Source organism: Scyliorhinus torazame, chromosome 30 (assembly GCF_047496885.1).
Source record: "Scyliorhinus torazame isolate Kashiwa2021f chromosome 30, sScyTor2.1, whole genome shotgun sequence".
In the NCBI taxonomy this organism is placed as follows: domain Eukaryota; kingdom Metazoa; phylum Chordata; class Chondrichthyes; order Carcharhiniformes; family Scyliorhinidae; genus Scyliorhinus; species Scyliorhinus torazame.
In genome coordinates, this window is record NC_092736.1 from 6489136 (window position 1) to 6511971 (window position 22836).

The window sequence follows — 22836 nt, forward strand, 5'->3', positions numbered from 1 at the left end:
TGTTGTTGATACAGGGTGTAACTGACTTGCTGACACTGTTGTTGATACAGGGTGTAACTGACTTGCTGACACTGTGTTGTTGATACAGGGTGTAACTGACTTGCTGACACTGTGTTATTGATACAGGGTGTAACTGACTTGCTGACACTGTGTTGTTGATACAGAGTGTAACTGACTTGCTGACATTGTTGTTGATACAGGGTGTAACTGACTTGCTGACACTGTGTTGTTGATGCAGGGTGTAACTGACTTGCTGACACTGTGTTGTTGATACAGGGTGTAACTGACTTGCTGACATTGTTGTTGATACAGGGTGTAACTGACTTGCTGACACTGTGTTGTTGATACAGGGTGTAACTGACTTGCTGACGCTGTGTTGTTGATACAGGGGGTAACTGACTTGCTGACACTGTGCTGTTGATACAGGGTGTAACTGACTTGCTGACGCTGTGTTGTTGATACAGGGTGTAACTGACTTGCTGACACTGTGTTGTTGATACAGGGTGTAACTGACTTGCTGACACTGTGTTGTTGATACAGGGTGTAACTGACCTGCTGACACTGTGCTGTTGATACAGGGTGTAACTGACTTGCTGACGCTGTGTTGTTGATACAGGGGGTAACTGACTTGCTGACACTGTGCTGTTGATACAGGGTGTAACTGACTTGCTGACGCTGTGTTGTTGATACAGGGTGTAACTGACTTGCTGACACTGTTGTTGATACAGGGTGTAACTGACTTGCTGACACTGTGCTGTTGATACAGGGTGTAACTGACTTGCTGACACTGTGTTGTTGATACAGGGTGTAACTGACTTGCTGACACTGTGTTGTTGATACAGGGTGTAACTGACTTGCTGACACTGTTGTTGATACAGGGTGTAACTGACTTGCTGACACTGTTGTTGATTCAGGGTGTAACTGACTTGCTGACACTGTGCTGTTGATACAGGGTGTAACTGACTTACTGACACTGTGCTGTTGATACAGGGTGTAACTGACTTGCTGACACTGTGCTGTTGATACAGGGTGTAACTGACTTGCTGACGCTGTGTTGTTGATACAGGGTGTAACTGACTTGCTGACACTGTGTTGTTGATACAGGGTGTAACTGACTTGCTGACACTGTTGTTGATACAGGGTGTAACTGGCTTGCTGACACTGTGCTGTTGATACAGGGTGTAACTGACTTGCTGACGCTGTGTTGTTGATACAGGGTGTAACTGACTTGCAGACACTGTCCTGTTGATACAGGGTGAAACTGCCTTGATGACACTGTGTTGTTGATACAGGGTGTAACTGACTTGCTGACATTGTTGTTGATACCGGGTGTAACTGACTTAATGACACTGTGTTGTTGATACAGGGTGTAACAGACTTGCTGACACTGTGCTGTTGATACAGGGTGTAACTGCCTTGCTGACACTGTGCTGTTGATACAGGGTGTAACTGGCTTACTGACACTGTGTTGTTGATACCGGGTGTAACTGACTTACTGACACTGTGCTGTTGATACAGGGTGTAACTGCCTTGATGACACTGTGTTGTTGATACAGGGTGTAACTGACTTGCTGAGACTGTGTTGTTGATACAGGGTGTAACTGACTTGCTGACATTGTTGTTGATACAGGGTGTAACTGACTTGCTGACACTGTGTTGTTGATACAGGGTGTAACTGACTTGCTGACACTTGTTGATACAGGGTGTAACTGACTTGCTGACACTGTATTGTTGATACAGGGTGTAACTGACTTGCTGACACAGTGTTGTTGATACAGCGTGTAACTGACTTGCTGACATTGTTGTTGATACAGGGTGTAACTGACTTGCTGACATTGTTGTTGATATAGGGTGTAACTGACTTGCTGACACTGTGTTGTTGATATAGGGTGTAACTGACTTGCTGACACTGTGTTGTTGATACAGGGTGTAACTGACTTACTGACACTGTATTGTTGATACAGGGTGTAACTGACTTGCTGACACTTGTTGATACAGGGTGTAACTGACTTGCTGACATTGTTGTTGATACAGGGTGTAACTGACTTGCTGACACTGTGTTGTTGATACAGCGTGTAACTGACTTGCTGACATTGTTGTTGATACAGGGTGTAACTGACTTGCTGACATTGTTGTTGATATAGGGTGTAACTGACTTGCTGACACTGTGTTGTTGATATAGGGTGTAACTGACTTGCTGACACTGTGTTGTTGATACAGGGTGTAACTGACTTACTGACACTGTATTGTTGATACAGGGTGTAACTGACTTGCTGACACTGTATTGTTGATACAGGGTGTAACTGACTTGCTGACACTTGTTGATACAGGGTGTAACTGACTTGCTGACACTCTGCTGTTGATACAGGGTGTAACTGACTTGCTGACACAGTGTTGTTGATACAGCGTGTAACTGACTTGCTGACATTGTTGTTGATACAGGGTGTAACTGACTTGCTGACATTGTTGTTGATATAGGGTGTAACTGACTTGCTGACACTGTGTTGTTGATATAGGGTGTAACTGACTTGCTGACACTGTGTTGTTGATACAGGGTGTAACTGACTTACTGACACTGTATTGTTGATACAGGGTGTAACTGACTTGCTGACACTTGTTGATACAGGGTGTAACTGACTTGCTGACATTGTTGTTGATACAGGGTGTAACTGACTTGCTGACACTTGTTGATACAGAGTGTAACTGACTTGCTGACATTGTTGTTGATATAGGGTGTAACTGACTTGCTGACACTGTTGTTGATACAGGGAGTAACTGACTTGCTGACACTGTTGTTGATACAGGGAGTAACTGACTTGCTGACATTGTTGTTGATATAGGGTGTAACTGACTTGCTGACACTGTGTTGTTGATACAGGGTGTAACTGACTTGCTGACACTGTTGTTGATACAGGGATTAACTGACTTGCTGACACTGTTGTTGATACAGGGAGTAACTGACTTGCTGACATTGTTGTTGATATAGGGTGTAACTGACTTGCTGACACTGTGTTGTTGATACAGGGTGTAACTGACTTGCTGACACTGTGTTGTTGATACAGGGTGTAACTGACTTGCTGACACTTGTTGATACAGGGTGTAACTGACTTGCTGACACTGTTGTTGATACAGGGAGTAACTGACTTGCTGACACTTGTTGATACAGGGTGTAACTGACTTGCTGACATTGTTGTTGATATAGGGTGTAACTGACTTGCTGACACTGTGTTGTTGATACAGGGTGTAACTGACTTGCTGACACTGTGTTGTTGATACAGGGTGTAACTGACTTGCTGACACTGTTGTTGATACAGGGAGTAACTGACTTGCTGACACTGTGCTGTTGATACAGGGTGTAACTGACTTGCTGACGCTGTGTTGTTGATACAGGGTGTAACTGACTTGCTGACACTGTTGTTGATACAGGGTGTAACTGACTTGCTGACACTGTGCTGTTGATACAGGGTGTAACTGACTTGCTGACACTGTGTTGTTGATACAGGGTGTAACTGACTTGCTGACACTGTGTTGTTGATACAGGGTGTAACTGACTTGCTGACACTGTTGTTGATACAGGGTGTAACTGACTTGCTGACACTGTTGTTGATTCAGGGTGTAACTGACTTGCTGACACTGTGCTGTTGATACAGGGTGTAACTGACTTACTGACACTGTGCTGTTGATACAGGGTGTAACTGACTTGCTGACACTGTGCTGTTGATACAGGGTGTAACTGACTTACTGACACTGTGCTGTTGATACAGGGTGTAACTGACTTGCTGACGCTGTGTTGTTGATACAGGGTGTAACTGACTTGCTGACACTGTGTTGTTGATACAGGGTGTAACTGACTTGCTGACACTGTTGTTGATACAGGGTGTAACTGGCTTACTGACACTGTGCTGTTGATACAGGGTGTAACTGGCTTGCTGACACTGTGCTGTTGATACAGGGTGTAACTGACTTGCTGACGCTGTGTTGTTGATACAGGGTGTAACTGACTTGCAGACACTGTGCTGTTGATACAGGGTGTAACTGCCTTGATGACACTGTGTTGTTGATACAGGTGTAACTGACTTGCTGACATTGTGTTGTTGATACAGGGTGTAACAGACTTGCTGACACTGTGCTGTTGATACAGGGTGTAACTGCCTTGCTGACACTGTGCTGTGGATACAGGGTGTAACTGGCTTACTGACACTGTGTTGTTGATACAGGGTGTCACTGACTTGCTGACACTGTTGTTGATACAGGGTGTAACTGACTTGCTGACACTGTTGTTGATACAGGGTGTAACAGACTTGCTGACACTGTGCTGTTGATACAGGGTGTAACTGCCTTGCTGACACTGTGCTGTGGATACAGGGTGTAACTGGCTTACTGACACTGTGTTGTTGATACAGGGTGTCACTGACTTGCTGACACTGTTGTTGATACAGGGTGTAACTGACTTGCTGACACTGTATTGTTGATACAGGGTGTAACTGACTTGCTGACACTTGTTGATACAGGGTGTAACTGACTTGCTGACACTGTGTTGTTGATACAGGGTGTAACTGACTTACTGACACTGTATTGTTGATACAGGGTGTAACTGACTTGCTGACATTGTTGTTGATACAGGGTGTAACTGACTTACTGACACTGTATTGTTGATACAGGGTGTAACTGACTTGCTGACACTTGTTGATACAGGGTGTAACTGACTTGCTGACATTGTTGTTGATATAGGGTGTACCTGACTTGCTGACACTTGTTGATACAGGGTGTAACTGACTTACTGACACTGTATTGTTGATACAGGGAGTAACTGACTTGCTGACACTTGTTGATACAGGGTGTAACTGACTTGCTGACATTGTTGTTGATATAGGGTGTAACTGACTTGCTGACACTTGTTGATACAGGGTGTAACTGACTTGCTGACATTGTTGTTGATATAGGGTGTAACTGACTTGCTGGCACTGTTGTTGATACAGGGTGTAACTGCCTTGCTGACACTGTTGTTGATACAGGGAGTAACTGACTTGCTGACATTGTTGTTGATATAGGGTGTAACTGACTTGCTGACACTGTGTTGTTGATACAGGGTGTAACTGACTTGCTGACACTGTTGTTGATACAGGGAGTAACTGACTTGCTGACACTGTTGTTGATACAGGGAGTAACTGACTTGCTGACATTGTTGTTGATATAGGGTGTAACTGACTTGCTGACACTGTGTTGTTGATACAGGGTGCAACTGACTTGCTGACACTGTTGTTGATACAGGGAGTAACTGACTTGCTGACACTGTTGTTGATACAGGGTGTAACAGACTTGCTGACACTGTGCTGTTGATACAGGGTGTAACTGCCTTGCTGACACTTGTTGATACAGGGTGTAACTGACTTGCTGACACTGTTGTTGATACAGGGAGTAACTGACTTGCTGACACTGTTGTTGATACAGGGAGTAACTGACTTGCTGACATTGTTGTTGATATAGGGTGTAACTGACTTGCTGACACTGTGTTGTTGATACAGGGTGTAACTGACTTGCTGACACTGTGTTGTTGATACAGGGTGTAACTGACTTGCTGACACTTGTTGATACAGGGTGTAACTGACTTGCTGACACTGTTGTTGATACAGGGAGTAACTGACTTGCTGACACTTGTTGATACTGGGTGTAACTGACTTGCTGACATTGTTGTTGAGATAGGGTGTAACTGACTTGCTGACACTGTGTTGTTGATACAGGGTGTAACTGACTTGCTGACACTGTTGTTGATACAGGGAGTAACTGACTTGCTGACACTGTGCTGTTGATACAGGGTGTAACTGACTTGCTGACGCTGTGTTGTTGATACAGGGTGTAACTGACTTGCTGACACTGTTGTTGATACAGGGTGTAACTGACTTGCTGACACTGTGCTGTTGATACAGGGTGTAACTGACTTGCTGACACTGTGTTGTTGATACAGGGTGTAACTGACTTGCTGACACTGTGTTGTTGATACAGGGTGTAACTGACTTACTGACACTGTGCTGTTGATACAGGGTGTAACTGACTTGCTGACGCTGTTGTTGATACAGGGTGTAACTGACTTGCTGACACTGTGTTGTTGATACAGGGTGTAACTGACTTGCTGACACTGTTGTTGATACAGGGTGTAACTGGCTTGCTGACACTGTGCTGTTGATACAGGTTGTAACTGACTTACTGACACTGTGCTGTTGATACAGGGTGTAACTGACTTGCTGACGCTGTGTTGTTGATACAGGGTGTAACTGACTTGCAGACACTGTGCTGTTGATACAGGGTGTAACTGACTTGCTGACACTGTGTTGTTGATACAGGGTGTAACTGACTTGCTGACACTTGTTGATACAGGGTGTAACTGACTTGCTGACACTGTTGTTGATACAGGGAGTAACTGACTTGCTGACACTTGTTGATACAGGGTGTAACTGACTTGCCGACATTGTTGTTGATATAGGGTGTAACTGACTTGCTGACACTGTGTTGTTGATACAGGGTGTAACTGACTTGCTGACACTGTGTTGTTGATACAGGGTGTAACTGACTTGCTGACACTGTTGTTGATACAGGGAGTAACTGACTTGCTGACACTGTGCTGTTGATACAGGGTGTAACTGACTTGCTGACGCTGTGTTGTTGATACAGGGTGTAACTGACTTGCTGACACTGTTGTTGATACAGGGTGTAACTGACTTGCTGACACTGTGCTGTTGATACAGGGTGTAACTGACTTGCTGACACTGTGTTGTTGATACAGGGTGTAACTGACTTGCTGACACTGTGTTGTTGATACAGGGTGTAACTGACTTGCTGACACTGTTGTTGATACAGGGTGTAACTGACTTGCTGACACTGTTGTTGATTCAGGGTGTAACTGACTTGCTGACACTGTGCTGTTGATACAGGGTGTAACTGACTTACTGACACTGTGCTGTTGATACAGGGTGTAACTGACTTGCTGACACTGTGCTGTTGATACAGGGTGTAACTGACTTACTGACACTGTGCTGTTGATACAGGGTGTAACTGACTTGCTGACGCTGTGTTGTTGATACAGGGTGTAACTGACTTGCTGACACTGTGTTGTTGATACAGGGTGTAACTGACTTGCTGACACTGTTGTTGATACAGGGTGTAACTGGCTTACTGACACTGTGCTGTTGATACAGGGTGTAACTGGCTTGCTGACACTGTGCTGTTGATACAGGGTGTAACTGACTTGCTGACGCTGTGTTGTTGATACAGGGTGTAACTGACTTGCAGACACTGTGCTGTTGATACAGGGTGTAACTGCCTTGATGACACTGTGTTGTTGATACAGGTGTAACTGACTTGCTGACATTGTTGTTGATACCGGGTGTAACTGACTTGCTGACACTGTGTTGTTGATACAGGGTGTAACAGACTTGCTGACACTGTGCTGTTGATACAGGGTGTAACTGCCTTGCTGACACTGTGCTGTGGATACAGGGTGTAACTGGCTTACTGACACTGTGTTGTTGATACAGGGTGTCACTGACTTGCTGACACTGTTGTTGATACAGGGTGTAACTGACTTGCTGACACTGTTGTTGATACAGGGTGTAACAGACTTGCTGACACTGTGCTGTTGATACAGGGTGTAACTGCCTTGCTGACACTGTGCTGTGGATACAGGGTGTAACTGGCTTACTGACACTGTGTTGTTGATACAGGGTGTCACTGACTTGCTGACACTGTTGTTGATACAGGGTGTAACTGACTTGCTGACACTGTATTGTTGATACAGGGTGTAACTGACTTGCTGACACTTGTTGATACAGGGTGTAACTGACTTGCTGACACTGTGTTGTTGATACAGGGTGTAACTGACTTACTGACACTGTATTGTTGATACAGGGTGTAACTGACTTGCTGACATTGTTGTTGATACAGGGTGTAACTGACTTACTGACACTGTATTGTTGATACAGGGTGTAACTGACTTGCTGACACTTGTTGATACAGGGTGTAACTGACTTGCTGACATTGTTGTTGATATAGGGTGTACCTGACTTGCTGACACTTGTTGATACAGGGTGTAACTGACTTACTGACACTGTATTGTTGATACAGGGAGTAACTGACTTGCTGACACTTGTTGATACAGGGTGTAACTGACTTGCTGACATTGTTGTTGATATAGGGTGTAACTGACTTGCTGACACTTGTTGATACAGGGTGTAACTGACTTGCTGACATTGTTGTTGATATAGGGTGTAACTGACTTGCTGACACTGTGTTGTTGATACAGGGTGTAACTGACTTGCTGACACTGTTGTTGATACAGGGAGTAACTGACTTGCTGACACTGTTGTTGATACAGGGAGTAACTGACTTGCTGACATTGTTGTTGATATAGGGTGTAACTGACTTGCTGACACTGTGTTGTTGATACAGGGTGCAACTGACTTGCTGACACTGTTGTTGATACAGGGAGTAACTGACTTGCTGACACTGTTGTTGATACAGGGTGTAACAGACTTGCTGACACTGTGCTGTTGATACAGGGTGTAACTGCCTTGCTGACACTTGTTGATACAGGGTGTAACTGACTTGCTGACACTGTTGTTGATACAGGGAGTAACTGACTTGCTGACACTGTTGTTGATACAGGGAGTAACTGACTTGCTGACATTGTTGTTGATATAGGGTGTAACTGACTTGCTGACACTGTGTTGTTGATACAGGGTGTAACTGACTTGCTGACACTGTGTTGTTGATACAGGGTGTAACTGACTTGCTGACACTTGTTGATACAGGGTGTAACTGACTTGCTGACACTGTTGTTGATACAGGGAGTAACTGACTTGCTGACACTTGTTGATACAGGGTGTAACTGACTTGCTGACATTGTTGTTGAGATAGGGTGTAACTGACTTGCTGACACTGTGTTGTTGATACAGGGTGTAACTGACTTGCTGACACTGTTGTTGATACAGGGAGTAACTGACTTGCTGACACTGTGCTGTTGATACAGGGTGTAACTGACTTGCTGACGCTGTGTTGTTGATACAGGGTGTAACTGACTTGCTGACACTGTTGTTGATACAGGGTGTAACTGACTTGCTGACACTGTGCTGTTGATACAGGGTGTAACTGACTTGCTGACACTGTGTTGTTGATACAGGGTGTAACTGACTTGCTGACACTGTGTTGTTGATACAGGGTGTAACTGACTTACTGACACTGTGCTGTTGATACAGGGTGTAACTGACTTGCTGACGCTGTTGTTGATACAGGGTGTAACTGACTTGCTGACACTGTGTTGTTGATACAGGGTGTAACTGACTTGCTGACACTGTTGTTGATACAGGGTGTAACTGGCTTGCTGACACTGTGCTGTTGATACAGGTTGTAACTGACTTACTGACACTGTGCTGTTGATACAGGGTGTAACTGACTTGCTGACGCTGTGTTGTTGATACAGGGTGTAACTGACTTGCAGACACTGTGCTGTTGATACAGGGTGTAACTGACTTGCTGACATTGTTGTTGATACCGGGTGTAACTGACTTGCTGACACTGTGCTGTTGATACAGGGTGTAACTGACTTGCTGACATTGTTGTTGATACCGGGTGTAACTGACTTGCTGACACTGTGTTGTTGATACAGGGTGTAACTGACTTGCTGACGCTGTGTTGTTGATACAGGGTGTAACTGACTTGCTGACACTGTGCTGTTGATACAGGGTGTAACTGCCTTGATGACACTGTGTTGTTGATACAGGGTGTAACTGACTTGCTGACACTGTGCTGTTGATACAGGGTGTAACTGCCTTGATGACACTGTGTTGTTGATACAGGGTGTAACTGACTTGCTGAGACTGTGTTCTTGATACAGGGTGTAACTGACTTGCTGACATTGTTGTTGATACCGGGTGTAACTGACTTGCTGACACTGCGTTGTTGATACAGGGTGTAACTGACTTGCTGACACTGTGCTGTTGATACAGGGTGTAACTGCCTTGCTGACACTGTGTTGTTGATACAGGGAGTAACTGACTCGCTGATACTGTGTTGTTGATACAGGGTGTAACTGACTTGCTGACATTGTTGTTGATACCGGGTGTAACTGACTTACTGACACTGTGCTGTTGATACAGGGTGTAACTGCCTTGATGACACTGTGTTGTTGATACAGGGTGTAACTGACTTGCTGAGACTGTGTTGTTGATACAGGGTGTAACTGACTTGCTGACATTGTTGTTGATACCGGGTGTAACTGACTTGCTGACACTGTGCTGTTGATACAGGGTGTAACTGCCTTGCTGACACTGTGTTGTTGATACAGGGAGTAACTGACTCGCTGACACTGTGTTGTTGATACCGGGTGTAACTGACTTGCTGACACTGTGTTGTTGATACAGGGTGTAACTGACTTGCTGACACTGTGTTGTTGATACAGGGTGTAACTGCCTTGCTGACACTGTGTTGTTGATACAGGGAGTAACTGACTCGCTGACACTGTGTTGTTGATACAGGGTGTAACTGACTTGCTGACATTGTTGTTGATACAGGGTGTAACTGACTTACTGACACTGTATTGTTGATACAGGGTGTAACTGACTTGCTGACACTTGTTGATACAGGGTGTAACTGACTTGCTGACATTGTGTTGTTGATACAGGGTGTAACTGACATACTGACACTGTGTTGTTGATACAGGGTGTAACTGACTTACTGACACTTGTTGATACAGGGTGTAACTGACTTGCTGACATTGTGTTGTTGATACAGGGTGTAACTGACTTGCTGACACTGTTGTTGATACAGGGTGTAACTGACTTGCTGACATTGTGTTGTTGATACAGGGTGTAACTGACTTACTGACACTTGTTGATACAGGGTGTAACTGACTTGCTGACATTGTGTTGTTGATACAGGGTGTAACTGACTTGCTGACATTGTTGTTGATACAGGGTGTAACTGACTTGCTGACATTGTGTTGTTGATACAGGGTGTAACTGACTTACTGACACTGTATTGTTGATACAGGGTGTAACTGACTTGCTGACATTGTTGTTGATATAGGGTGTAACTGACTTGCTGACACAGTGTTGTTGATACAGGGTGGAAGTGACTTACTGACACTGTATTGTTGATACAGGGTGTAACTGACTTGCTGACATTGTTGTTGATATAGGGTGTAACTGACTTGCTGACACTGTGTTGTTGATACAGGGTGTAACTGACTTGCTGACATTGTTGTTGATATAGGGTGTAACTGACTTGCTGACACAGTGTTGTTGATACAGGGTGTAACTGACTTGCTGACACTTGTTGATACAGAGTGTAACTGACTTGCTGACATTGTTGTTGATATAGGGTGTAACTGACTTGCTGACACTGTTGTTGATACAGGGAGTAACTGACTTGCTGACATTGTTGTTGATATAGGGTGTAACTGACCTGCTGACACTGTTGTTGATACAGGGAGTAACTGACTTGCTGACACTGTTGTTGATACAGGGAGTAACTGACTTGCTGACACTGTTGTTGATACAGGGAGTAACTGACTTGCTGACATTGTTGTTGATATAGGGTGTAACTGACTTGCTGACACTGTATTGTTGATACAGGGTGTAACTGACTTGCTGACACTGTGTTGTTGATACAGGGTGTAACTGACTTGCTGACACTGTTGTTGATACAGGGAGTAACTGACTTGCTGACACTTGTCGATACAGGGTGTAACTGACTTGCTGACACTGTGCTGTTGATACAGGGTGTAACTGACTTACTGACACTCTGCTGTTGATACAGGGTGTAACTGACTTGCTGACACTGTGTTGTTGATACAGGGTGTAACTGACTTGCTGACATTGTTGTTGATACAGGGTGTAACTGACTTGCTGACATTGTTGTTGATACATAGTGTAACTGACTTGCTGACATTGTTGTTGATACAGGGTGTAACTGACTTGCTGACACTGTGTTGTTGATACAGGGTGTAACTGACTTGCTGACATTGTTGTTGATACAGGCTGTAACTGACTTGCTGACATTGTTGTTGATACAGGGTGTAACTGACTTGCTGTCATTGTTGTTGATACAGGGTGTAACTGACTTGCTGACGTTGTTGTTGATACAGGGTGTAACTGACTTGCTGACATTGTTGTTGATACAGGGTGTAACTGACGTACTGACACTCTGCTGTTGATACAGGGTGTAACTGACTTGCTGACACTGTGTTGTTGATACAGGGTGTAACTGACTTGCTGACATTGTTGTTGATACAGGGTGTAACTGACTTGCTGACATTGTTGTTGATACAGGGTGTAACTGACTTACTGACACTGTGTTGTTGATACAGGGTGTAACTGACTTGCTGACACTGTGTTGTTGATACAGGGTGTAACTGACTTGCTGACATTGTTGTTGATACAGGGTGTAACTGACTTGCTGACACTGTTGTTGATACAGGGTGTAACTGACTTGCTGACATTGTTGTTGATACAGGGTGTAACTGACTTGCTGACACTGTTGTTGATACAGGGTGTAACTGACTTGCTGACACTGTGTTGTTGATACAGGGTGTAACTGACTTGCTGACACTGTCTTGTTGATACAGGGTGTAACTGACTTGCTGACACTGTTGTTGATACAGGGTGTAACTGGCTTGCTGACACTTGTTGATACAGGGTGTAACTGACTTGCTGACACTGTGTTGTTGATACAGGGTGTAACTGGCTTGCTGACACTGTTGTTGATACAGGGTGTAACTGACTTGCTGACACTGTTGTTGATACAGGGTGTACATGACTTGCTGACACTGTGTTGTTGATACAGGGTGTAACTGACTTGCTGACACTGTTGTTGATACAGGGTGTAACTGACTTGCTGACATTGTTGTTGATACAGGGTGTAACTGACTTGCTGACACTGTTGTTGATACAGGGTGTAACTGACTTGCTGACACTGTGTTGTTGATACAGGGTGCAACTGACTTGCTGACACTGTTGTTGATACAGGGTGTAACTGACTTACTGACACTGTGTTGTTGATACAGGGTGTAACTGACTTGCTGACACTGTTGTTGATACAGGGTGTAACTGACTTGCTGACACTGTGTTGTTGATACAGGGTGTAACTGACTTGCTGACACTGTGTTGTTGATACAGGGTGTAACTGACTTGCTGACACTGTGTTGTTGATACAGGGTGTAACTGACTTGCTGACACTGTTGTTGATACAGGGTGTAACTGACTTGCTGACACTGTGTTGTTGATACAGGGTGTAACTGACTTGCTGACACTGTGTTGTTGATACAGGGTGTAACTGACTTGCTGACACTGTGTTGTTGATACAGGGTGTAACTGACTTGCTGACACTGTGTTGTTGATACAGGGTGTAACTGACTTGCTGACACTGTTGTTGATACAGGGTGTAACTGACTTGCTGACACTGTGTTGTTGATACAGGGTGTAACTTACTTGCTGACACTGTGTTGTTGATACAGGGTTTAACTGACTTGCTGACATTGTTGTTGATATGTGTTCCTTATTTTCATTTTAGTAAGGCTGTCTTGTTCATTGGTGGTTTGATTCTGAAATGCACTGAAGCTCAATTGGAGGCCCTGGCCAGCCTTACCACTCAACCCCAGGCCTTTGGACCGATCAGCAAGTGGGGAGCTGAAGTCTTCACTGAAATTGGCTCAATTGCAGGTAATCAGCTTTGCTCTCCTATCGCCATTCCATGTGGAATTGTGAACTCAATGAGTAGCACTTTGGCATGTTTACCTGTGACATTTATTGGGGAGCAAATGCAGACACCGCACAGACAGTCACTCAAGCCGAGAATCGATCCCGGGACCCCGGAGCTCGGAAGCAGCAGTGCCAACCACTGTGCTACCCCCACAAGAAGTGGGCAGTACCCCACGTTTTTCCCACGACCCTACCAGGGTGAAGTCCTGGGTCTTCCAACACAGGCCCCTCCCCTCCCTCCCCCATGCTCCTGGAACCCTCAGACCAGCCTCAAAATTGCACAGTGGTTAGCACTGTTGCTTCACAGCTCCAGGGTCCAGGTTTGATTCCCGGCTTGGGTCACTGCCTGTGCGGAGTCTGCACGTTCTCCCCGTGTCTGTGTGGGTTTCCTCCGGGTGCTCCGGTTTCCTCCCACAGTCCAGAGATGTGCAGGTTAGGTGGATTCGCCATGATAAATTGCCCTTAGTGTCCAAAGAAAAGGTTGGGTGGGGTTACTGGGTTACGGCGATAGGGTGGAGGTGTGGGCTTGGGTAGGGTGCTCTTTCCTAGGACCGGTGCAGACTTGATGGGCCGAATGACCTCCTTCTGCACTGTAAATTCCATGATTCTATGAATTGGCCTCTTGAGGGCTGCACTTGGAGCCAGGATGAGAAGGCCGGCTTAGGCCTCACTGCCCCTCTTAACATTGCGGAGACATTGGGGCGGTGGGGGCCAGGGTGACTGGAGCAGCCACCAAATTGTACAGAGCAACTGCCAGAGGAAACAGCGAATTGGTTAAGCAGCCAGTCTGAGGTCGAATACCCATTGGCATTGAGCCAGCTGACTGGCTTGTGCGTTGGGTGATGTGGCGCAGTGTCAGAGGTCACTGCTTGTCGAGCGGAGTCAGCTCATTGGTTTTCATTCCCTTGCAGCGGGGTTAGCTGACATCGCTCTCTCCTCGCTGGTGGAGGAACAGATCGAAGGGCTGCGGCCTTCCGCCATCTCTCTCATCACGCCCAGCAAATTAGCAGTAAGTCTACACAAATGGTAAACTTGTGTTGTCATCGGAAATAAAATTGGGTTAAAAGAGAAGAAAGACTTGCATTTCTATACCACCTTTCATGACCTCAGGATGTCCCAAAGCACTTTACGGCCAATGGAGGGCTTTTGCAGTGTAGCCATTAATGTGATGTAGGGAGCACGGCAGCCAATTGCTACACAGCAAGATCCCAAAACAGTACAATGCCAATGACAGGATGAGGTTTAGTGATAAAAGCACAATTTTAAAAAATGTGTTCATGGGACGGGAGCATCGCAGGCTGTGCCAGCATTTATTGCCCATCCCTAATTGCCCTTGAGGGGGAAGTTAAGAGTCAAACACATCGCTGTGGGTCTGGAGCCACATGTAGGCCAGACCGGGTAAGGACGGCGGATTTCCTTCCCTAAAGGACATCAGTGAACCAGATGGGTTTTTACGACAATCGCCATGGTTTCCTGGTCATCACTAGATTTTTAAATCCAGATTTTTATCGAATCCAAATTCCACCATCTGCAGTGGCAGGATTTGAACCTGGGACCCCAGAGTACTCTGGATCCCTGGATTACTATTCCAGTGACAATTCCACTTCGCCACCACCTCCCATACGGCGGATGCCGGAATCTGAAACAAAAACAGGAAATACAAGACAATCTCAGCAGGTGTGACAGCGTCTGTGGAGAGAGAAGGGAGCCGACGTTTCGAGTCTGGACGACTCTTTGTCAAGCCTTTTAATGCCTGGCTGGATAATCCTCAATAACTGACCATGCATAGCTTTTCGGAGTATTGACCTCCAAAGATTCGTAATCACCTCAGTGAAGAAACTTGTCCTCGTCTCACTGCTAAGTGGCCGCCCATTCCTTGCTGATTTGAAAAAGTATCAGTCGGGAGATCCGGGTAGTTTTTTTTTTTACACACAAGTGAGTTGGGATCTAGAAGGCGCTTCCTGAAAGGGCGATGGAAGCAGATTCAATAGGAACTTTCAAGTGGGAATTGGAGAAATACTTAACGGGGAAACACTTACAGGGGTGATGGGGCAGGGAGTGGAATTCATTCGATGAGCTGACCCTGCTCAATGGGCCAAATGGCCTCTCTGGCTTGTATGATGCTCAGATTCTAACAATTGCCCAATCACCCAGCTCCTGACGGGGGGGGGGGGGGAGGGTGGTGGGGGTGGGGGGGGGGGGTGGGGGGTAGGGGGTAGTCGGCAGGAATGTGGAGGTACGGCTACGATCAGATCAGCCACGATTTTATAGGAGCCTGGAGCAGGTTTGAGGGGCCGAATGGCCTCCTCCTGCTCCTGACTCGTACGTTCCAGTCTGGTGACAAATGCATAAGAGGTTTCTCATTTGCAAGATTGTGGAGAGTAAAGTTTGTTCACTGATATTCTGTGCTTGTCCCCCCCTCCCCTCCCCTCACCGGCAGGTTGTATTCAGTACCGATCAACTGTCCTCCTTCAGCAGTGCCCAGGCCTCTGCTGTGACCAGCAAACAGTACGAGAAGCTGAGCCTGGAGCAGCGGCGAGCTGTCAGTGCAGCCCAGTATGAAGGGGAGATTCACCAGGAGCAGAGAGGTACGTGTGATACAACAGTTCACCAGGGGTTGACCAGCTCAGGCAGATCCTGACATTTTTTAATTCATTCTCGGGATGCGGGTGCCATAGAATGTACAGTGCAGGCGGAGGCCATTCCGCCCATCGAGTCTGCACCGGCCCTTGGAAAGAGCACCCTACTTAAGCCCCCGCTATCCCCGTAACCCTGCCTAACCTTTTTTGGACACTAAGGTGCAATTTAGTGTGGCCAACCCACCTAACCTGCCCATCTTTGGACTGTGGGAGGAAACCGGAGCACCCGGAGGAAACCCACGCACACACGGGGAGGATGTGCAGACTCCGCACAGACAGTGACCCAGCGGGGAATCGAACCTGGGACCCTGGAGCTGTGAAGCAACAGTGCTAACCACTGTGCCACACTGTCGCCGGCCAGGCCCATCCCTAATTTCCCTTGAGAAGATGGTGGTGAGCCGCCATCTCCTTCCAATCTGCAGTCCATGTGGTGTAGGTACACCCACTGTGCTGCTAGGGAGGGAGTTCCAGTGACAGTGAAGGAACGGCCGATATATTTCCAAGCCAGGGTGGTGAGTGGCTCGGAGGGGCACTTGCAGGAGGGTGGTGTTCCCATGTGCCTGCTGCCCTTGTCCCTCGATCGGGTAGAGGTCACGGATTTGGAAGGTGTTGTCGACGCTTGCACATTGATGCTGGAGTCTGTTTCTGGAGGCACATTGCATCCAAAATCAATTTCTGGATCAGGTATCGGAGGTTTTCCGTTGGTCTGTGTTCTGCGATGCCCGGCGAGGAATGTTGAAATTCAGCTGCCCGGCACAAATATAAAGCCCACGTTTCCATCACTTTGTGTCTCCTGGTTATTGAAGGTTTGGATGAATTAGCATTGTGTTAACAGATAATCTGGTTTAAGAATGTAGGTTGAGGGATAAATGTTAACCAGGACACGGGAGAGAACTTCCCTACACTTCATTGAAGTAGGGATCCCACCTGAGAGGGCAGGTGAGGCCTCGGGCTAACATTTATTGCACCCCCAGCATTGCAGCACTCCCTCAGCACTGCGCCGGAGTGTCAGTCTGAATTGTGTGCTCAAATCTCTGGAGTGAGTCTTGAACACGCACCCTCAGAGCTGTCATTCACTGCCTCCGCCAGGACAATGGCCACGCGGGTGCGGTCACATGGGAATAGGAGCTGCAGTAGGCCTCAAGCCTGCTTCACCATTCAAAACGGTCGTGTCCAGTCTTCCACCTCAGCGCCGTATCCCCACACCTTAGAGACCAAAAATGTATCACTCTCAGTCTCAACGTCTGAGAATCCACAGCCCTCTGGGTGAGGAATTCCTTCAGCCAGAGGGTGGGGAATCTGTGGAACTCTCTGCCGCAGAAGGCTGTGGAGGCCAAATCACTGAGTGCCTTTAAGACAGAGATAGATAGGTTCTTGATTAATAAGGGGATCCGGGGTTATGGGGAGAAGGCAGGAGAATGGGGATGAGAAAAACATCAGCCATGATTGAATGGCGGAGCAGACTTGATGGGCCGAGTGGCCTAATTCTACTCCTATGTCTTATGGTCTAAACCTACAGAACCCTCTGCGTGAAAGGATTTCTCCTCATCTCAGATTTAAATGATCTACCCCTTATTCTGAAACTCCAGGTCCAGACACTCCAGTCCGACAATTGCTGAGCTCGTACCTTTGGGGGGGCGGAGGGGGGAGTAAAGGAGGTGAATTCAGTGCTAAATATTATCTCTCTTTAAACTTCCAGGCAAGAATCGTGCAGTCCTGTCCGTCTCGATCAAACCTGTTGCCCTGTTCCTGTGTCTGCCTATTACCTATTACCTCGCAGAGAGCTTGACCTGAAGTCCCTTAAAGTGGACTGACATCAGTTTTGGATTCTGATATTTTCTTTGCATTTGAAAGTAAATAAAAATTGCACTGAAAGAGTTTTAGTAGTTGACTGGTCTTTTTTTTGTTGCTAATGGGACGTGGGTTTCGCTGGCATTTATTTCCCATCCCTAATTGCCCTTGAGGAGGTGGTGGGGAGCTGCCGTCTTGAACCGCTGCAGTCCATGCGGTGTAGGTATACCCCTGTGCTGTTAGGAAGTTACAGGATTTTGACCCAGCGACAGTGAAGGAATGGCCGATATATTTCCAAGTCAGGGTGGTGAGTGACTCGGAGGGGAACCTGCAGGTGGTGGGGTTCCCAGGTATCTGCTGCTCTTGTCCTTCTAGAAGGTAGAAGTCGCGGGTTTGGAAGGTGCTGTCTAAGGAACCTTGGTGAGTTGCTGCAGGTCATCTCGTAGATGGTACACACGGCTGCCACTGTGCGACGGTGGTGGAGGGAGTGAATATTTAAGGTGGTGGATAGGGTGTCAATCAAATGAACTGCTTTGTCCTGGGTGGTGTGGAGCTTCTTGAGTGTTGTTGGAGCTGCGCTCATCCAGGAAGTGGAGAGTTTTCCATCACACTCCTGACTTGTGCCTTGTAGATGGTGGACAGGCTTTGGGGGAGTCAGGAGGTGAGTTACTCACCGCAGAATTCCCAGCCTCTGACCTGCTCTGGTAGCTACAGTATTTATATGGTTGGGTCCAGTTATGTTTCTGATCATTGGTAACCGCTGCGATGTTGCTAGTGGGGGATTCAGTGATGGTAATGCCATTGAAATGTCAAGGGGAGATGGTTAATGTTATGTATTCAAGTAACACTGTTTGCTGGTGAAATGTCATGTGATACGCAGTGACGTCAGCGGAGCGTTTCGCGACTTTCGGGGGAGTGGGCCGTCTCACCCTGCAGCAGCAACATCTCTGAATAAACCCCGCACTCTGTTTCTAAAAACATCAAGTGTGGCATCCCTATCTCCTTTTTTGCTTTGTGGCTAACACCAAATATCTAACAGTTAGATTCTCCCTTGTTGGAGATGGCCATTGCCTGGCACTTGTGTGATGTGAATGTTACTTTATCAGTCTAAGCCAGGTTGTCCCGGACTTGCTGCATTGGGACACGGACTGCGTCAGTATCTGAGGAGTCGCGAATGGTGCTGAACTCTGTGCAGACATCAGCGAACATCCCCACTTCTGACCTTATGATGGAAGGCAGGTCGTTGATGAAGCAGCTGAAGATGGTTGGGCCGAGGACACTACCCTGAGGAACTCCTGCAGTGATGTCCCGGGACTGAGATGACTGATCTCCAACAACCACAACCATCTTCCTTTGTGCCGGGTATGACTCCGACCAGTGGTACGTTTTCTCCCTGACTCACATTGAGTTCAATTTTGCTGGGGTTGCTTGATACCCCATTTGTTCAAGAGCTCTTTCAACATCGAGGGCAGTCACTCCCAGCTCACCTCCTGTGTTCAGCTCTTTTGTACGTGTTTGAACCAAGGCTGCAATCTGGCGAAACCCAAGCTGGGCGTCAGTGGGAAGGTTATTGCTGAGTAAGTGTTGCTTGATAGCTCTGACAACGACCCCTTCCATCACTTTACTGATGGTTGAGAGTAGACTGATGGAGCTGAATTACTGAAATGGTTTCCCCCTGCTCTGCGTGGACATACCCAGCCAGACTGTACTGGAACAGCTTGGCTGGGGAGACGGCTGGTCTGGATGTACAAATCTTCAGTACTATTGCTGGCATGTTGTCAGGGCCCCAGAGCCGTTGCTGTACATTTATTTGCCTTCATTTATGTTTCAGAAACAGTTGAAGCTGTTAAAAAAAAAAAGGAGTTGCTCGCGAGTACCGAAGGGCCGGTGTCCAAGCCATTATCCGGCCTTTTCTCTTCAGATTCTGTGTGGGTTTTCCAGAGGAATTCCTGTCTTTTTGTCCCCTTTGGTTCTTAGCGTACGGTGAATTTTCTGTTTCTGTTGCTTTGAAATTATTGTTCTTGCTCACAGCTGGTGACCTTGTTGACAGTGTGACCCCCCCCCCCAGTGTTCAGGCATGTTTTAATCGCTGCCCAACAGCATGGGGCTGGCAAGTGACAACAACAACGGCGATACATTGCATTTGTATATAACCTTTAATATCAGAAAAGATCCCAAAGCACTTCACAGCAGCATTACTCAGCCACGGTTCGACAGCAAGCCACCAACGGTGATATCAAGACAGGCAGCAAAAGGTCTGGCCAAATGTAGGTGAAGGAAGAGGAGAGAGGCGCAGACGTTTTGGGGCTGTAGCGATTCTATGATTCTAAGAACAAGATCCAGGCAGCTGAAGGCTCGGCCGCCAATGGTCAGCAGTTAATCGGTGCTGTGCATGAGGCCAGAATTGTTGAGCTGAAGGAGGTTACAGAGATGGGGAGGGGCGAGGGCGTGGACCCATTCGGTAATGGTCTAAAGAACAGATTCCAACCCTGATCTGGGGTCTCTCACTGGAATCACCAGAAATTACCTGGAGGCACTTGCCAAGGGCCCCTGTTTCTCATTCCTATTTTGTGATCCCTCTTGGAAAGGGTCACGTGGATATCAGGTAAGGACCTAACCAGAGTGTGATGCCTTCTAGAGCCAAATACCCTGCTGATGCTGATGGCCCGGCTTGTGCATAAATCAGTGGTGTTTGTGGAGGGGTCCGGCTGGGGACCAGAATGAGTCAGCATCAGAAATAAAACTCAACAGAACTCGGAACAAAAGGACCTCACCCACCCTTCCCCGCTGCCCAGTTTATGCCGCTTGGGGCAGGGTGTGCGGGGTGGGGAGGGGCTGGGCTGTTTTGAGAAATCACTGACATTTCCCTGCAGTCCCACAGGAAGCGGTGGAACTAAACAAACAGCACTCGCTGAGGGAGGCTGAACTGCTCAGAGACAACAGGATAAATCTGAAAATTACATCGAGGCTCAATACTGGTGAACAACACTTTACACCAGAGAGTGTGAACACACACCCACACACATACCCACACACACACCCACACACACACCCACACACATACCCACACACACACATACACACACCCCCCACACCCCCACACCCACACACACACCCACACACACACACACCCACACACACACCCACACACATACCCACACCCACACACACCCACACACATACCCACACACACACATACACACCCCCCCCACACCCCCACACCCACACACACACCCACACACACACACACCCACACACACACCCACACACATACCCACACACACACCCACACCCACACACACTGGCATAGACACACCCACACAGACCCCCACCCCACACACACCCACACACATACCCACACACACACATACACCCCCCCACACCCCCACACACACACACACCCACACACACACACATACCCACACACACACATACCCACACACACACCCACACCCACACACACTGACATAGACACACCCACACAGACCCCCACACACATACCCACACACACACACACACACTGACATAGACACACCCACACACACAGACATTGACACACCCACACCCACACACATACCCACACACACACCCACACACACACACACTGACATAGACACACCCACACACACAGACATAGACACACCCACACAGACACCCACCCACACACACATCCACACAAATACACCCACACACACATACCCCCCCACACACACACACACACACACATTCCCACACACACACCCACACACACACAGACATAGACACACCCACACAGACACACACCCACACACACACCCACACAAATACACCCACACACACATACCCACACACACCCACACACATTCCCACACACACACCCACACACACACACAGACATAGACACACCCACACAGACACACACCCACACACACACAGACACACCCACACAGACACCCACCCACACACACACACATAGACACACCCACACAGTCACCCACCCACAAACACACCCACACAAATACACCCACCCACACAGAGACATAGACACACCCACACACACATACCCAGCCATACACACCCACACACACACTGACATAGACACACCCATACAGACACACACCCAGACACCCCCGCACACAAATGCACTAACACACAGAGACATAGACACACCCTCACACAGACACACACCCACATAGATACACACACACATACAGATACACACACATACACACACAGATACACAAACACACACAGTTACATACATACAGATACACACACACATACACACACACATACACACAGACACACACAGCAGATACACACGCACATACACACACACAGATACACACACACACATACACACACAGATACACACACACATAAACACACACACAGATACACACCCACATACAGACACACATACACACACAGAGACACATACACACACAGATACACACACACACACAGATACACACACACATACAGATACTCATACACACACAGATATACACACACAGATACACACACACAGATACACGCACACATGCAGACACACATACACACACAGATACACACACACACAGATACACACACACACACAGATACACACACACAGATACACACAGATACACACACACACAGACACACACACACACAGATACACACACACACAGATACTC

At 47.1% G+C, this 22836-nt stretch overlaps 1 protein-coding gene across 1 annotated transcript in view; it reads left to right on the forward strand.

Annotated features, from left to right (window-relative positions):
- Positions 1–18265, forward strand: part of LOC140404258 (stereocilin) — a 131475-nt gene extending 113210 nt beyond the window's left edge. The window contains exons 23-26 of the mRNA XM_072492590.1: positions 13561–13709; positions 14660–14757; positions 16189–16336; positions 18087–18265. Of these exons, the coding sequence (XP_072348691.1) occupies positions 13561–13709; positions 14660–14757; positions 16189–16336; positions 18087–18181 (490 nt within the window). The 3' untranslated portion in view covers positions 18182–18265. The remainder of the gene's footprint in view (positions 1–13560; positions 13710–14659; positions 14758–16188; positions 16337–18086) is intronic.
- The last annotated feature ends 4571 nt before the right edge of the window (positions 18266–22836 follow it).